The sequence below is a fragment of the Amblyomma maculatum genome, chromosome 1 (assembly GCF_055883805.1).
Source record: "Amblyomma maculatum isolate TAMU_Amacu chromosome 1, ASM5588380v1, whole genome shotgun sequence".
NCBI lineage: Eukaryota > Metazoa > Arthropoda > Arachnida > Ixodida > Ixodidae > Amblyomma > Amblyomma maculatum.
Window position 1 is genome coordinate 245,712,937 of NC_139344.1, and position 17,169 is coordinate 245,730,105.

Consider the following 17,169-nt stretch of genomic DNA (forward strand, 5'->3'; position numbering starts at 1 on the left):
TCGAAAACACTAGAAACGGAAGACGACTAAAGGAGAAGCGCGCATAGTTGGAAAAGGCCGAGCGAATAACGAGGGGGGGGGGGGGGGGGACAGTGAAGACATAGAAAAATAAAAAGCATTTGTGGAGAACACCCCTCCCTTCACGTGTGGTACAGCTTCACAAAGGCCAGCCTCAAACACTCAAAGCTGGATTTGTTGAGAAAAAAAAAAAAAGGAAAGCTGCGGGGAATTGAGTGGCCGAGAAAGAATGAATATGGGAGAATAGGAATGAATTAAGCTGGAACCGAAGAGGAGAAAAAAGCCTGAAAAAAGAAATAATAAACAACATGAAAAGCCTGAAAACTCGAGAACGATTACCGGGGCTTGACAATGCCGCAGGTGCTTATATTACGCAGAAGACTTGAAAACCTTTAGTTGCTTTTCTGGTGAGGCGGTTGCACTTTTCTCGACGATAAAGGAAAGGATGGCAGATTCACACAGATCACTGTCCACGCGGTGCTCGTGCACGCGGTTGCTGATACAGCGACAGCAATGAGAATTGAAAACTCCAATACAGCACGCACAACAAGCAACCTACTGTTCCCAATACACATGCATGTTTTCTTCGCTGTCAAACATGTCGGAATTGTAGCATGCCTACTTTTCTCTTTCGTTGAAAAATAACCCTGCCTGAAATCCCAGCTTGAATACTTTTTTTTTTTTTAAACGATCCCGGGGTGGAAGTGCTGCTCCATTCTGTTCCGAACTGCTTTTCCTGCTTCATCCGGCTCAAAAATGCAATACTGCTCCAAAACTGCTCCAAACCAGCTGCCTCGATGTTCTACCGTCAAATTTAGCAGAACATGGATTTTTGATGCACAAGAGGTTATTTGATAGTTCCTCAAAAATATGTGATGTGATGCAATTTGATTAAGTACTACTGAGAAGCACATCGAGGCAGCGACATGCTGTTAGTTTCATGTACACGCTCTAGGGGCCGTTTTAGTAGAACAAAGGCTGGACAATGATGGCACGGTAACTTTCTCCAAGCCTTTTGAATTGTCAGGAGTGAGAGAACTGAGCAAAGCAGTCATGGCGGGGTTGATCTCAAACCATTGGGAAAGTTGTCCGACAACACAAAACAACTCAAGTTGTTCTAAGGGTTCAGCTGTGAAAACAATCGGTACTTCAACTGCACCTCTTTGTAGTACCAAGAGTGCCAAGCTTACATCAGATAAAAGCATACTTGAAGCATAAAGGGGAAGGGAAGGATGGCAAGAAAAAAACGTCAGGCTGGGAGACGGAGAAGGGAAGTATAGCAGCATAAGCGTGGAAGGAAAGGGTGTAGAGGAAAAAAAAAGGAACAAGCTGAGAGGGAGGGAAAAATAAGGAAAGCAAAAAAAGTTGCCAAGACAAATTCGTGAAACTCAGCGCAAGACATAGTAAATGCGCAATTAAAATGCGCCATTCCCGTTGATTACTCTGTATTGTACTGGTACTCATTTAATCTATTGTAGACAGTGAAATATAGACCACCAGGACACCTAAAATAGAAATTATGCAATGATCAACTGCATCCACAAACGCAGCCCACTGGGCGCGCACGGCGGTTTACAAGTTGAGAAAGGCTGCTAACGCAGGTGAAGGTAGTGTGTCCTCTTTTGGAAAAAATGCTTTGCGGAAAATCTGGACGCAGCAAGTCCGGGCATGATTGCCAGCTCACTGCTCGTTGGACGGCAGCGATCCACTCTCTTCTCTTCGTAAAGCTTATTTGGGTACAGAAAAATATTTTATCAGGCCAGTGAAAGTGTGTGCAACAGCAACAACCCAGGGACTGCAATCTAGGAATTCATTTGTGACCATAGAATGCCGCGAATCAAAAGAACGAATGCGACGGTGTTTTGCACTCGATGGTAGTGTGCTACACAACAGTTTACAACGGCGGGAAATGAATGGAGTGTGTTCCAAGTATTTGTGCGCAAAGTTTGCAGAGTTACATGTTTGCATACATTTTAGGTATTGAGATAGAGACAGATCTGCCTAGCTGGTAGCGATTCATTCGTGGCAAAATGAAAATGAAAGCCCAAAACGGCACATCACGATCACAGGCACACACTCATTGAACATCCGATCACAGGTAATAAGAAAATTATTGGTCTATTACCACGTGTTACACCCTTAAAGATTGGCCTAGTAAATCGTGCACCAGACATTAGAGCTTGGACAGTGTTAAGAACATCAAATTTTTCTTGGTACATTGTACTCTTTTTTTTCTCCCGCCTAACTCAATTTGCAATTGCCAGCATCTGTGCCTTCTTGTGACTTGGATCGGTGCAAGTACAGTAGTATACTTTTTTCATAAATTCAACCCCCGTTAATTAAAAAAAATTGAATAATTCGAACTATGACCGTGCTCTCAACTGAAACCCACGCAAGTCTAAGGCGTCGGACAGTCTGGCCTCATTGGAAGTGGGTCTCCTCTAGTGGTTCGAGCACAGGTGCAGAGGGAAATAAAGATTGAGAGAGAGAAAGCAGCTGGCGGCCTGCTTTGCACATTATTTTATACAAAGGGGAGAAATATTATTAAATGTGGTTTTTCACATCGATCTGAAAAAAAGTCACCTCAACGCTGTTCCTGTATACTCGACAATATTTATGTAGAACAGTTCAAAGTGAAACCAAGCGGCGGCACTTTTAACATATGTAGTATGATATATGAAACCACTATTTTGTAGTGCTCTTGACATCGAGGATAAAGGTAGCATTTCTGACTTTTCGGACCCTCTAGGGAACGCAAAAACGTCTGAAAATTCAGGCAGTCCGAAAAAATGAATGCATGAAAAAGACGTACCATTTTACAAATATTTCTTGGATTAAAACAGTCAAGGACGAGGTATTAGGCTTCCGAAAAACCAAAGCATGAAAAAGAACCGTTCAAAAACTATGCAGCCGACAGCCTGTTATGCATGTGTCGTCACGGCAGCCAGCGTTATTGCTGCAGTGTCTTAAAAAACTTGTCAATCCTTGTTTGGACGGCATTCCGCTTCCATGCGATCATATTCGCCTCGATCTGAGCAAGAGTCATGTCAGCGCTGTACACCGATGAAAGCGTGAGCAATGCTCACGTCAACTCTGCGCTCGTAGGCAGCGCAGACGTTGGCTCCTCATTCTCAACATCGGAGTCTTCCGAATCCTCCACGACCTGACGGACTAGCTCCTCATCGGTCAGTTCTGCACAGAAGTCGAGCTCGTTGTCAGCGTCGACAAACTATTCAAGTTATTTCTGTCAATATGGAAACCTCAGCAGAGCGGAGGTCGTTGATCGCGTCGTCCATGGGCCATGTCAATCACGTTGTCACATTAAGGCAAGTCTGCTGCTTCTGCGGTGAGTGCGAAGCCCGCGTGGCGAAATCCACATCAGTCGGCGATCGTCTGCTCATTACCTCTTTAATAATGGCAGCTTTCTTCTCCATCGTTAACCGGCGGTATTGTTTTCCGCGCTTCGATGCCATCGCCGAAGACGGAGTGGGGGCCATCGTATGCAAGCAAAATCCTCTTGTTGCGAAGTGTCGAAGCACCTAGGCCTAGCGTCGCACACTTGACAATACGTAGCACGTAGCAAAACCATGCACCAGCTTAGCGAAACACCATGTGGTCTGCGATGAGTCTGCACAACGAAAAGGCGAAACGGTCGCAGCATTGACAGCGCTTCCGGAAACTCTGGAAGAGGCGCATAGCCAGAGTGGCCAGACCAAATCGGTGTGTGACGGCTAGGTACGGCTAGTTGTTCAAAGCTGTGACATGGTACGCAGACTGGGAGATAGCCAAAATGGCGGCTTTGTATGACGCAGTTGCGGTTTCAGACCTTGCGTCGCGTCAAAAAGCAAAAAAAATTTGAATGGCGCTGGGTTCGAGCGTCTGAAATTTCAGATTCCCTTATACATTGATTTATGGGGCTCGTGGCGGTGCCGCGAAGACGTCCGGAATGTCGGGCGTGTCCGAAAATTCGGTCGTTGACTGTAGACCCAATGGGCTGGTGTGTGAACTAGTGTAAATATAATGTTTGCAAATAAATATTCTTTAAGAACAGTTTATGGTAGAAGTATTAAAGTCCACCAAGTGTGAAAAAATAATAAGCGAATAAATTGTTCTACAAGTGAACGCAACGAAATTTAGCAAAAAATATATAAAAACAGCAAGGTTGGTGTGCTTGACAAATAATAAGTACAACCTCTCAATTGTTCAATAATATCATATGAGCATCAACAGCTCTGAGTCAGCACCTTAACACGGTGAAAATGGTGAGAGTTGGTGCGTGTACAGAAATTACATCAGTTGTAGCCTTTTACATAGTGCAGCCAACATTTCAATTTCATATGTCTTGTGTTTTAGAAAACATTAAAACTGAAACTTTGGCAATTTTCGAAACGATACACAAATGTTTCAACCACCGCTTCAAGAATAAAAAATGGTTGCCTGCTCCGAATACATGCAAAACATGCTAAGCGAAGCACTTGATGAAGCCATGAAAAACTAGGGAAGCTGGGTTGTCATCTCGTATGGAAACACCCTCACACAGTTGTTCATTACATAAAATCACTGCGATACAAACGGTTTTTATCAGTTGTTTTTTCAGGCCCATTCGATGATTCGAACTTTTGGTTCATTCGAACACCTTTTGTGGTCCCTTGAAGGAGTTTAGCGCAAAACCAAGAGAACTGTATACACATGTTTGTCACTTTATTTTGACTGCCGTCAGGATCTTTTGTGGTTTCAGTGTGAAGGTTCGACCTCCTCTGGCACCCACACCAACCAACCAAGCTTATGTCACGCTTTTGCCCCCTTCCCTCGCTTTACAGGGCCCTGCAGTGCAGTGAGGGCAAACGTCAGGCCCCATAACCACAAAGTAGTCTTGGCCCGTGCACTCTTGCCATCTTGTTCTCGAGGGTATTGCATTTCGGTACCCCCTGGGTTAGAGGACCAAGCCCCTTGAACTGTCTATGGGTGCACCTGAGCACCAACTCTTGTCACTTTTGATGTTTCAATCACCGGGATGTAGTGCTTGGCAGTTGCAGGCCAATGTTGCACCATGTCTCCTGTGAGTGCTCGCGCTCGGGTGTGTTTCGAAAATTGGCCATTTGGGGCTCTAGCCAGCCAACCCAGTACATTGCCGCCTTGGTCATCGGGCAAGAGGCTCAGCTGCCCCACCATCATGGCTGTTTTGTTTACAGGGCAACTGCATGGCAGCTCCTTTACCCGCAAGTATCAGTACCGCGAAATTGTGGTGCCTTTATTGTGAGTTTGTGGCACAGGCACACTAGTTGTTCCCTACATTGCGGCCAACATGCTTGCACTTAAGAAATCCAAAGACACGTGGGGTACTTTCACACGTGCACACAGATTTTCTGAGCATCTCCAGTTGCGCTTGTTGTGTACCTTTCTCGTCCTTGTTTCGTGTGTGCGCAGTATACCTTGAAGATCACCAGTTAAAATGGGTCTTGGGGCCACTTGGCTGTTTCGCTGCATTTGGATACCTAGCTTATGGGCCAACAAGCCAGAAGCACACTGCACCAAAAATTCACCCTTTTCGTCTTTCAAACGAGGAAACCTCATGTGTGGTTCTGCATCCCTCTCTCCCCTCATTTTATTAAAACAGTCATCCTCTCCTGTATCTGCAACCCACTTCTAATTCTTTGTGAACTTTACCCATTCACTTGCTACCCTGCGCAGCACTGTTTCCATGCCCCAGATGGTTTTTCGGTCCCTGTTATCTCTATACCTTTGAAAGAGTGAAAGACATGTTTTGGATTGAGGCGATGTTTTAAAATTCCTCAGGTAGAGAAGGGACATCATAGCTGGGCAGAGGGTATGGAAGAAGAAAAGGAACAAGCAGAGAGGAGGAAAAAAACAAATGAAAGACAGCACAGAAAAAAAAGCACAAAACAAGTTTATGGAAGTACAGTCCCCGACCGACTTTTTGAACGCAGCAGGACCCAGGAAGTGGTCCGAATAATCTAACAGTCCGAAAAATCCGTAAGCTTAAGAAAAAAAATTCTGCGAAAAATCGATTTCCAAAATCATGAACTTTGCCACTCCCCTTGTTTTGTTTATATTTCGATAACAGGGAGTCGTAGCATAGCGCGACCCGCTGCTGCTTTCAAGCGCCACCCGTGAACACATGCTTATCCTGGCGGCAGGCCTGCATGCTGCTAGGAAGCTTGCAGCTCCCCCAAGGCAGTCACTACATGCACAGTGGTGCTTCGCTTAAGTGAATTGTGCTAAGCTACTATAACCACTACAATCAAATCTCGATATAACATATCACACGGGACCGCGTGAAATCCTTCGTTATTTTGAAATATCGTAGTAATGAAATATTTGTAGTTACAGGCCAGTGGTGAAGCCAAGGTATGAACCTTGGCAGTAGGCGTGTGAGTAGAAAGCAAAACTTCAAGTGAAAATATTGCGCTAACTTCAAAACTGATTTATTTGAAGGAATGAGTTATTTTCTTGTGAAGCGTGCAGCACACATTACCACACACCTCATTACACCACAACACATACACCTTCCACTTAACGTAACACTCAACGGGTACGTGATTGCACCGAGCTATGAAAGTATGGACTTTGTCCACGCACCGAAAAACATAAGAGTTCAATATGACCTTATCTTCAGTGTTCCCCGAAATTTGAAAATCTTGTCTCCGTCTTTCAAAATGATCGCAGCGGTCGATCTGTAGTGGCAGATTCGCTTTTTCCCTGCGTCGATTTCTTGCAGCGAAAGCTGCTCACTTATCTTCTTAGCACCTTTGCTGGATGCAATCATCATCAGATCTCGCACACACTTCGCAATAAGATAATCCATGACAAAAAATGCACCTTCCTGCATGCGCGAATGACCGACCTGCTAACGACACATAACACCATACACAACACAAGGACAAAATTAAGGTCACTAGGCCTGCTGGCTACTGTATATTAAACCACAGCTTTGTGGTGGCACTAAGAGCTGGCACTAAATATGCCGATGATGATAGCTACAGTCCACAGAACATACGTTTCACGCAAAAGTTCCAAGCTGTAGCGCTGCTAATTTTAGCCGAATTCGTAATACTGATGTTCCTAGATGATGGAAGAAAAAATTGAATATGTACGTTATTCTGAAATATATGCCATACTGAAATTCGTAATTTTGAAATATTTTTCAAGTGGTTGCAAAAATTATGAATGCAGAAGATCGTGGTGCATCTTTCTTGTTTTTGTCCTTTGGTAAGAATGTTTAACAAGGAACCCTGAGTCAGACCCAAGACTGAAGTAGTTTCAGGATTCCAGACATGATTGCAGGCTCACTGCCCCAAAGGGATAAGAATGATCTAACATTCGTTGCGCAAATTTCCTTCATATGCCTTGTTTAGGGACGCTGTTCTTTTGGCCGTTACCTTTTATGTGGCGACTGCAAGTGTGTATTATTGCAGATTGCACCACAGCAGCTCGCGTTACTGCATAATGCTGCCAGTACCGAGAATGAAGGAAATTGTGTAATATTTACTCGGGCAGCTTCGTAGTGTCTCTGCGGATAGACAGGCATAAGGAACTAGCATACGTGATGGCCATATTTGTTGTGCTCCCGTTCCTTAGGGCAAATAAAAACTTAAGCTAGGGCTTGGTGCATTTAGCAGGAGTCCTCTGGTAGTGCTCAGAATCATAGAAAATGTGGCCGTCATGCACGTCATTTAAGATTTGGGTGGCTGTACCTGTGGCTTGATGTCTAGAAAGTGCTGAAATTCATTGATTTCATCAAGAATATTGTTCTCTCAAATACCATCAAGTGCTGCCAAATAAAGATCATTGTTTAATATATCTGTGGCAACAGGGCCAGCATCCCTATTCGTATGTTTATTTTTGCTCTCCAACACAGAACGAAAAGAGTGACAAAGCTTCGATTGCACCTTTTTATTGTCCTTAGAGCAAGCCCGTTTTCATGGGTTTTATAACAGACCTTTTCCCCAAATTTGTGTGCGTACGTTTAAGACTAGCGTCTGTAATAATGAAAATTTTTAGCTGAAAATCTGGCTTCATTATAATGAGGTTTGACTATATAAAAACTATTTCAAATGAAATATTACAACACCTGTTGAACTGTAGGTGGTTTAAGTGAGCAGAAATGCTAACTATTAGAAACATCACAGGCAGGTTTGTGCAAGTCTTCTAGTGTTGTGGACAGATGGGTGGAGGAAATTTGCGGACAAAGTGAGGAGAAAATGTAGCCTTAAATTTATTGCTACATTAAGTGTTCACAGTCCCCTATGCCTTCCACAGCCTCAAAGATGTGGCATTTTCTAAACGTGTAATGAGCCCTGCAACTTCCCTAGTCATATCTTCTCAAGGTACCTGTGTAACAGTGCTGGGTTTTGTTGGTGGTAATTAGAAGCCATATTGCTTGATGTTACAAACTGCATTGTGTTTGTTCTAGGTACATGGCCAAGAACTCGTCTAATCTGTTCGATCCCAAAGAGTATGCTACAGCATCTTCGGACTACCAGCAGAAAGCCACCTGAAGTTTTGGCTTCTCCTGCTGCACAACTTTCATTTGTTGAATCCCTTCTCATCTGCAGCAAGGGAATGCAGTGTTTTTGTATTGCGTTTTCAGTTTTCTGTCTGAATTTATTGTGATAGTTTTAAGAGTTTGACAAGAACAATAAATGTGCGGCTTGCATAAGGTCTGCAAGCCAGTGTTCAGTTTAATGCCTTGTTCTCCAGTTTTTTTAAAGCAGGAGTTTTCTAACTGGATTCTACAGGACCCTGAGGTTCATTGGAGTGCTTCTTGCTGGTCCCTTAGCACTTGAATCCATGCATGGCTCAACCAATACATTTTTCTTTACCCACTTTGCATTGAATAATTACATGAATTGTTCATTGAAGACTTTTTCACTGTAAGACCAGTCATTACTCATTAATTTTTGGGCATTTCTTGATGTGCCGTGTGTCTGCACATACCTTTTCACAGGCACACCTGGCACCAGGGCATGAGAGTTGGAAAGCATAGGGTTCCTCAATGCCTTTTAAAACCCATTCAAATTCCCCAAAATTGCCCAAGTCTGTCGAGAACCCCTGCTCAAAAGTGGCTGAAATGGTTGCCACTGCATGGAACTCCACATGTTCATTATAAAAACTGGCCATAAATTGCTTGTTTGGCCCTATTTACATGAATGTTTGCGTGCTCAATTATGTGCATGCTAATTTCCAGGTTAATCTGTGGTGCAATATGGAAAAACATTTCTCAGTAGTAGTCGATGCATGTTTAGAGAAAGCCCAACATAAACATCAGCTGTTTTTCTACAGACGTGTACGCAACTGTGCTTTTGACAAAAGAACCTATACTCTGCCAGGCAGGCATTCTTGCAGAATACTCTGTATTGATCCCTGGACAATTCTTATCAGTCTAGGTGTATTCAAGTTTATGGTCATTGGTCTGCATGGTTGTATTGTGCATTAGTGCCAGGCGGTGCCCTTCCTCAATGTGGTGCACATGACACTAGCTAAAGATTCCGGGCAAGTCTGACTGCTTTCAAACAGACCAAAGTGGATGCTGCTGCCACACCAGCTACACAGCCAGTTATGACTATGTAGCCATGGTTATTTCTTTCTCAACATGTTCACTATTGTAAATGAATATGGGCTCCTCGTGGGGCTCCAGAGCAATGGTGTCCGAGGACTTCATGTGTCTTGGCTTGGCTCCTAAACTACTAAAAAAAGGGCTTTAAAATCCGAGTGTGTGGCTCAAAACAGTTTACTTGCTCCAGCAGGCTGCCGAGTTCTTTTAAACGAGACCAAATGCAATGTCACCCATTTAGTGGTCTTTATAGAAATTGATTTTCTGCCTCTTGCTGGGCACGTTGAAGTCTGTTTGACAGCAGAAAGCACATATATAGCCCGCAAATTTTTTCTGCCACTTGTTTGTGATGTCATACTGTTCATTGCTTTCTTCCGTTTTGTTGTCTTCCAAAAACTGCTTACTTGCTCTGGAAAGCCGGTGACTCAAGGAACTATTGTGAGAAGCGTGTCGTCGCGTCATTTTCAATTCTGCGTTCATGGAGAAGCGTGCACAATGTGTTGCAATTCCATCACATCAAATAAAAATATTTATAAATATCTGTGAAACTCGCGTTGGGTCGCTGGCTTCCCTGACAACGGATTTTGCGCCGACCACTAAACTCAGTGCGCCGGCTCCGCCGTAAAGTAGTACGCTGCGGCAGTGTCCAAGGTGTACCGTGATCCGGGATGCAATTCGCGCTGTAATTTGATCCCGCGGTGTCGTCATCGGGCAGCGTGGTTGAGTTCCCTGCACATCTAACAAGGCGGCACGCTTGTGGCCGGCGTCATCTGGTTTTTGTTCCACACCCGTTTCTTACTGCTTCCAAAGAAAGGCTCGTTGCGTGTACGGTTACAATCTACTGTTTTCCGGCATCTCGATCGCAAGGGAAAACTGCACAAAGCGCTGAATCGAAACACGAGCGCAGACGCGCACGAAGCGGCAGCGAACGCAAAGAAAAAAAAAATGACGCGTTGATTATGCCAGCCAATGGGGGATACAACGGCGCGCGGGAATTTCGATGATGATGACTGATTTTAATGGCGCAAGGGCGACTCAGGCCAAAGAGCGCCAAACTCAAGGTTAACGGTGTATTCAAGTTTATATAATGGAATAGTCGTGATTTTTCATGAAGGGATAAAAAACAGTGGTGTATAGGGCCTAAAAATGTATTCGCTCTGTAATATCGCTAAAAACAATGGTGTATAGGGCCTAAAATTCATTTGCAATATATAATGAATGCGCAATGTATAAGTAGATGTATTAAAAGATCTCATCCGTCCTCTCAAGGAGGAGCGGGCTGAGACCCACGTCGATAAGAAATTTCATGTAAAAAGCCTACTTGTGATAAAAATTTAAGCACCTGTTTTAAAGAAAACATTGGGTTGTCGCCAATAAAAATGGATGGGTGTGCAGGTATTTGATGAGTGAACAAGGAGGGAAAATGATGTCTTCTTTCTGGTTCCAGTTGTGCACATATGATTAAAACATGAATGACAGTGAGTCGATCACCACATCTCGAGCAGTGTGGTGCAGGAGAGTTGGTTAAAAGATATGTATGGGTTATGTATGTGTGGCCAATTCTCAGCCTGCACAGGGCTACTTCTTTAAATCTGTCTTGTTTTTCTGTGGTGTACCTGCCTATTTTTGCCTTTATTGTGTGTAGTTTATTTTCTGATGCTGCGTCCCATTCCTCTTGCCATTGTTGTCGAATGATGTTTTTTATGTGTGGTTTGAGGTCATGATAAGTTATCTTATCAATGTCTGTGTCATTTCGAAGGGCAGCTGAAGCAGCTAGCCTATCAGCTGCCTCATTACCAGGTATACAGCGGTGGCCTGGCACCCAACACAGTGTAATTTTAATTTCTTGTTCATGGGCAAACATAAGGGTGTTATAAAGAGAGTTCAGGACTGGGTTCTTATTTTGCCATTTCCAAAAGGATAGGGACATTAAAACACTGAGGGAGTCTGTGTAGATGATCGACGTCTGTATTTTATTTTCTATAATGTGTCTCACAGCTAAAAGGATACCATGGCATTCAGCGGTAAATATACTAGTATGTCTGTTCAGGGTTTTTGACTGAAAACTGTGGTCCATGTGCTGCACAGGAGACTTGAGCAGACTTCGAAGCATCAGTGTAATATTCATCACAAGTGTACTTCTCCTGAAGTGACATGAAGTGCTGCTGTATGGCAATAGGGGATGCATGTTTGCCCACTTCAAGAAACGACAGGTCGCAATTAACACCGTGCATTTCCCAAGGAGCAATTAGGTCTTTTATAGAAGTTGTATGAAGACTGGTAACCGAAACATTCAGATATTCAATGTGCGTGGCAACTCTGATTGGATATGGTGGTGTTAGAGATGGTTTTTTTGAGAAAAGTGCTGTGCCAGTTTTGTCAAGCAGGAGCCGACGACATGGATGGTCCAGTTGGCATAGTACCTTCATAGCATAAGTTAGAGAAGTAAATTGCCTCCTTCGTTGCAGTGACCATCGGTTCGCCTCGACATAGAGGCTAGCAATTGGGCTAGTTCGGAAAGCGCCCGTAGCGAGGCGAAGGCCGAGGTGGTGCACGGGATCGAGCAATTTTAGCGCAGAGGATGATGCTGACCCATAAACCATCGAGCAATAGTCAATGCGTGATAGAACTACACTATCCAGAAGGTTCAGAAGGCAGTCGCGGTCTGTGCCCCATGACCGGTGAGAGAGAATTTTTAGCAAATTCATCGCTTTGAGACACTTCAGTCGCAACTGTTTTATGTGGGGAATGAAGGAAAGTTTTTCGTCAACAACTACGCCAAGAAATTTATGTTCTTTTTTAAAGGCAAGGCTCTGGCCATTCAGTGTAATGTTGGGGTCAGGCCTGATGCCACGCTGCTTAGAGAAAATTACACAAACACTCTTTCTAGAGTTAAATTTAAACCCATTGTCATCAGCCCACCTGGACAATTTGTTTACACCTAGCTGAATTTGTCGTTCACAGATGGCCAAGTTGCAAGATTTGAAGCTTATCTGGACGTCATCAACATATACAGAACAAGAAATAGTTTTTGGCAGCACGCTTTTTAAAGAGTTCATTTTGACTACAAAAAGTGTGCAACTGAGAACACCACCTTGAGGGACACCATTTTCTTGAATGTACTGCTTTGAATATGCATTGCCAACACGAACTTTTAAGGTCCGTTCAGACAAGTAACTTCGAATTGTGCTCAACATGTTTCCTGTGATGCCAAGAGAGAAGAGGTCGCGGATGATACCATAGCGCCAAGTGGTATCATATGCTTTTTCAAGATCGAAAAAGACGGATAAACAATGTTGTTTATGTACAAAAGCATCCCTTGCATAAGACTCGAAGGCAATAAGCTGATCAGCCGTTGATCGCCCAGCTCTAAAACCAGCTTGGTTTTGATAAAGAAGACCATTGTATTCAAGGAAATGGAGAAGGCGACGATTTACCATTTTCTCAAAAAGCTTGCATAGACAGCTGGTTAGTGCGATAGGCCGATAACTAGCAGCAAGTGTGGGTTCTTTTCCGGGTTTTAATATTGGGATGATGATCGCTTCCTTCCATGCTTTAGGAAAGCGTCCTGTGGCCCATACTTTATTATACAGGTAGAGTAGGGTTTCAACAGTGTTCACATGCAGATGCCTGAGCATTCCATATGTGATCCTGTCAGGACCTGGTGCTGTGTTACCACATGTGTCTAGTGCAATCTTCAGCTCCTGCATGGTGAATGGGCTATTGTATCCTCCTGAGGATGGCCTTTTATCATGTATGTGCTTCCTCTCCTCTCTTGCCTTGTGCCGCAAAAAGGAATCTGTATAGTGTGCTGAGCTGAATATGTATTCAAAGTGTTGCCCTAGTGTGTCTGCTTGATGTTCAAGAGAGTCGCCACTGGTGCTGACAAGGGGCGTTGGGATTGTGCTATATCCTTTAAGTGCTCTTATCCTGTTGTGAACTTTGTGTGCGTCAGAATAGGAGTTCACTGAAGAAAGGAATGATGACCAGCTTTCTCGCTTGGAGATGCGTCGAATACGCCTGCCATTTGCCTTTGCACGCTTAAAGGCTATTAGGTTTTCGACTGTGGGGTATCGGCGTAGTTTCGACCATGCCCTGTTTTGAGTTTCACGAGCAGTCTTACATTCTGCATTCCACCAGGGTCTTCGTTTATTTCGTGGCTTACTTGACGTCTGTGGAATGTATTTTTCTGCTGCCTCTATGATGTGCAGCGTGATTAAGCGTTGAGTTTCATCAACGCCTAAGTCAGTAACTGATGAACTGGCCAATGATGAGTGTTCCCTGAACATCTTCCAGTTGGCTGCATTTTCTTTGAATTTTCTGGGATTCGACACATTTTCATTTCCGTTCCCAGTATATTTTATTAAGATCGGAAAATGGTCACTTCCGTATAGATTGTTAATGACAGTCCACTCTGTAGCTGCCAGGAACATCGAGGAGCCAATGGCTAGATCTATGGATGTGTAAGAGTTATAAGCTATATTGTAGTAAGTTGGCTGTTTCGTGTTTAGTAAGCATGATCCCGAGGACAATAAGAATTTTTCGATTAGAACACCTCGGGAGTCCGTTCTTGTACATCCCCATAATGGGTGGTGAGCATTAAAGTCTCCGACCAGCAACCAAGGTTCCGGAAGTTGATCAATCAATTTTTCAAAACTTTCGCTACTTAGCTTATAAGTTGGAGCAATATACAGGGAACATACGGTTGTTATTTTGCCATAAACTAAGTTTCTGATTGCCACTGCCTCTGTGTTGAGTGAGATGTTTCGAGAGGGGATTGATTTTTGTGTTACAATGGCAACGCCACCAGAGGAGTGGGAGCTGCCTTGCCTGTCGTTCCTGAATGCATTATATTGTCACGGTGTGAAGTCTGATCAGAAGTCACCGCGGGACACAGGAGTAACAGAAGTCACAGTGCGGCAGGAAACTAGCAGGCCCGCTTCGACAGAAGAACTTCAGTTTCTTCGCCTCGAGGAGACGAACGTCGGTTTCTTCACCTCGAGGAGGCACACGCTCGCGATCAGCACAGAGGGAAAATAAAGAATGCAGCGTGTCATTGCCCCCCGGGTACAAGAAGCATCGTCCCGATGCTGGGAGTGTGGGTAGAGATAAAGAAAAAACCATTGCACGAAGGGCAATTGCTCGCGCACAGAAAGAGTCAACACTATCGGTCGTAATACGGTTTCAGGCGGACCACGTGGACCACGTCCGGGAGCGTGGAGCGTCGGGACTTTTTAAATCCATCAGGAACAACCTCATAGTTTAGGTCCCCAACTTGGCTTACCACTTTGTACGGGCCAAAGTAACGACACAGCAGTTTCTCGCTGAGGCCTCGTCGACGTACAGGAAACCAAACCCAGACGCGGTCTCCAGCTGTGTACCGGGCGTCACGGTGTCGGAGGTTGTATCGCTGGGCATCGCGGCGTTGCTGATTCTGAATTCGCAGCCTGGCCAGCTGACGGGCCTCTTCGGCGAGGTGCAGAAAGGTGTGAACATCTGGTTGTTGGTTGCCGTCGTCTAGATGTGGTAACATGGCATCAAGCATTGTGGTCACTTCGCGGCCATGGACCAGACGGAAAGGTGTCATGTTCGTTGTTTCCTGGACCGCTGTATTGTATGCAAAGGTAACGTACGGGAGCACTTCATCCCACGTTTTGTGCTCTACGTCGACGTACATTGAGAGCATGTCAGCGAGTGTTTTGTTCAAGCGTTCGGTCAAGCCGTTCGTTTGAGGATGGTAAGGTGTTGCTTTCCTGTGTTCAGTATGACTGTGAATTAAAATCTGCTGCAGCAATTCGGCTGTAAATGCGGCTCCTCTGTCAGTAATCAAAATCTCCGGTGCGCCATGGCGCAGGACAACGCAAAACTTTGCAACCTCTAAGGCAGTACCGTTGGGTAGAGCGGAGGTTTCCGCGTATCGTGTAAGGTAATCCGTGGCAATAATGACCCACCGGTTACCGGAGTGTGAAAGGGGAAATGGTCCCAGCATGTCCATGCCAATCTGCTGGAAAGGCCTCGACGGTGGGTCTATTGGCTTCAAGAGTCCGGTGGGCTTAGTCGGCGGCACCTTACGACGCTGACAGTTGCGACACGTTTTCACATAGTGTGAAACGTCTGAGTTAAGTCGAGGCCAGTAGTACTTTTCCTTGAGCCTTGCAAGCGTGCGCGTGACTCCCAAATGTCCAGAGGTTGGTTCATCGTGGCAAGCTTGTAAGATTTCATCACGTAGACACATAGGTACAACAATCAGGTACGGCGTTTGGCTGGCGGAAAAGTTTTTCTTCATGAGGACACCATTGCGCACACATAACGATGACAGAGCACGCTTGAAAGCTCTCGGAGCGGTTGTACATGCACCGTTTAGATAGTCCATGATGTGACGAAGTTCGGGATCTGCAGATTGTCTTTCAGCGAGGTACTCTGTGCTGATGGCATTTAGCAGTATGGCCTCATCAGGAATTTCATCTGCGGGGGGATCTACAGGGGCCCGTGAGAGGCAGTCTGCGTCCGAATGCTGACGGCCAGATTTGTATGTGACAGTTATGTCGAATTCCTGTAATCGTAGACTCCATCTTACAAGACGGGTTGAAGGGTCCTTTAGGGTTGCAAGCCAGCATAGGGCATGGTGGTCAGTTACTAACTTGAATGGTTTCCCGTAAAGGTACGGCCGGAACTTCGATGTCGCCCACACAATGGCTAGACATTCTTTCTCTGTTGCGGAATAGTTCGCTTCCGCTTTAGACAGACAGCGACTGGCGTAAGCGATTACACGTTCTTGGCCGCCCTGGATTTGAACTAGAACGGCGCCCAGGCCTATGTTGCTTGCATCGGTGTGAAGCTCCGTGTCGGCGTTTTCGTCGAAGTGAGCCAATATGGGAGGTGTTTGTAGGCGGCGTTGAAGCTCTTTGAATGCTTGTTCCTGTGGTGCGTTCCAAGTGAAAGGCGTGTCTGTCTTTGTCAGACGTGTTAGGGGCTCGGCGAGTCGAGCGAAATCTTTGACGTAGCGCCGGTAGTAGGCACATAAGCCAAGAAATCGTCGAACAGCTTTCTGGTCTTTGGGCGGAGGGAAGTTGGCAATAGCTGTCGTTTTCTCTGGATCCGGCAGGACACCAGCGTGGCTTACGACGTGCCCCAAGAACTTGAGCTCCGTATAAGCAAAATGACATTTCTCGTTCTTTAACGTAAGGCCAGAGGATGTTATGGCTTGCAAAACAGTTTCAAGGCGCCGAAGGTGCTCCTCGAACGTTGGAGCGAAGACCACAACGTCGTCAAGGTAAACGAGACATGTCTGCCACTTGAGATCTGCAAGTACGGTGTCCATAAGCCGTTGGAAAGTAGCCGGAGCAGAGCAGAGACCAAAGGGCATAGCCTTGAACTCGTAGAGCCCATCCGGAGTAATAAACGCCGTTTTCTCGCGGTCCCTCTCATCTACCTCTATTTGCCAGTATCCGGATTTCAAATCCATTGAAGAGAAATATTTCGCGGAGCAGAGACGATCCAAAGCATCGTCGATACGTGGCAGGGGATAGACGTCTTTCTTTGTAACTTTGTTTAGCCGGCGGTAATCCACCCAAAAC

General features: G+C 45.1%; 1 protein-coding gene and 1 long non-coding RNA gene across 4 annotated transcripts in view; both read left to right on the forward strand.

The window, feature by feature from the left end:
- The window catches only part of LOC146206142 (mortality factor 4-like protein 1), a 49,512-nt gene extending 40,788 nt beyond the window's left edge, over positions 1–8,724 (forward strand). For both annotated transcript variants that reach the window (XM_084590768.1, XM_084590769.1), the window contains one exon: positions 8,453–8,724. In XM_084590768.1, the coding sequence (XP_084446894.1) occupies positions 8,453–8,537 (85 nt within the window). In that variant the 3' untranslated portion in view covers positions 8,538–8,724. The remainder of the gene's footprint in view (positions 1–8,452) is intronic.
- The window catches only part of LOC146206141 (uncharacterized), a 195,608-nt gene that overhangs the window by 83,501 nt on the left and 94,938 nt on the right, over positions 1–17,169 (forward strand). The window lies entirely within an intron of this gene.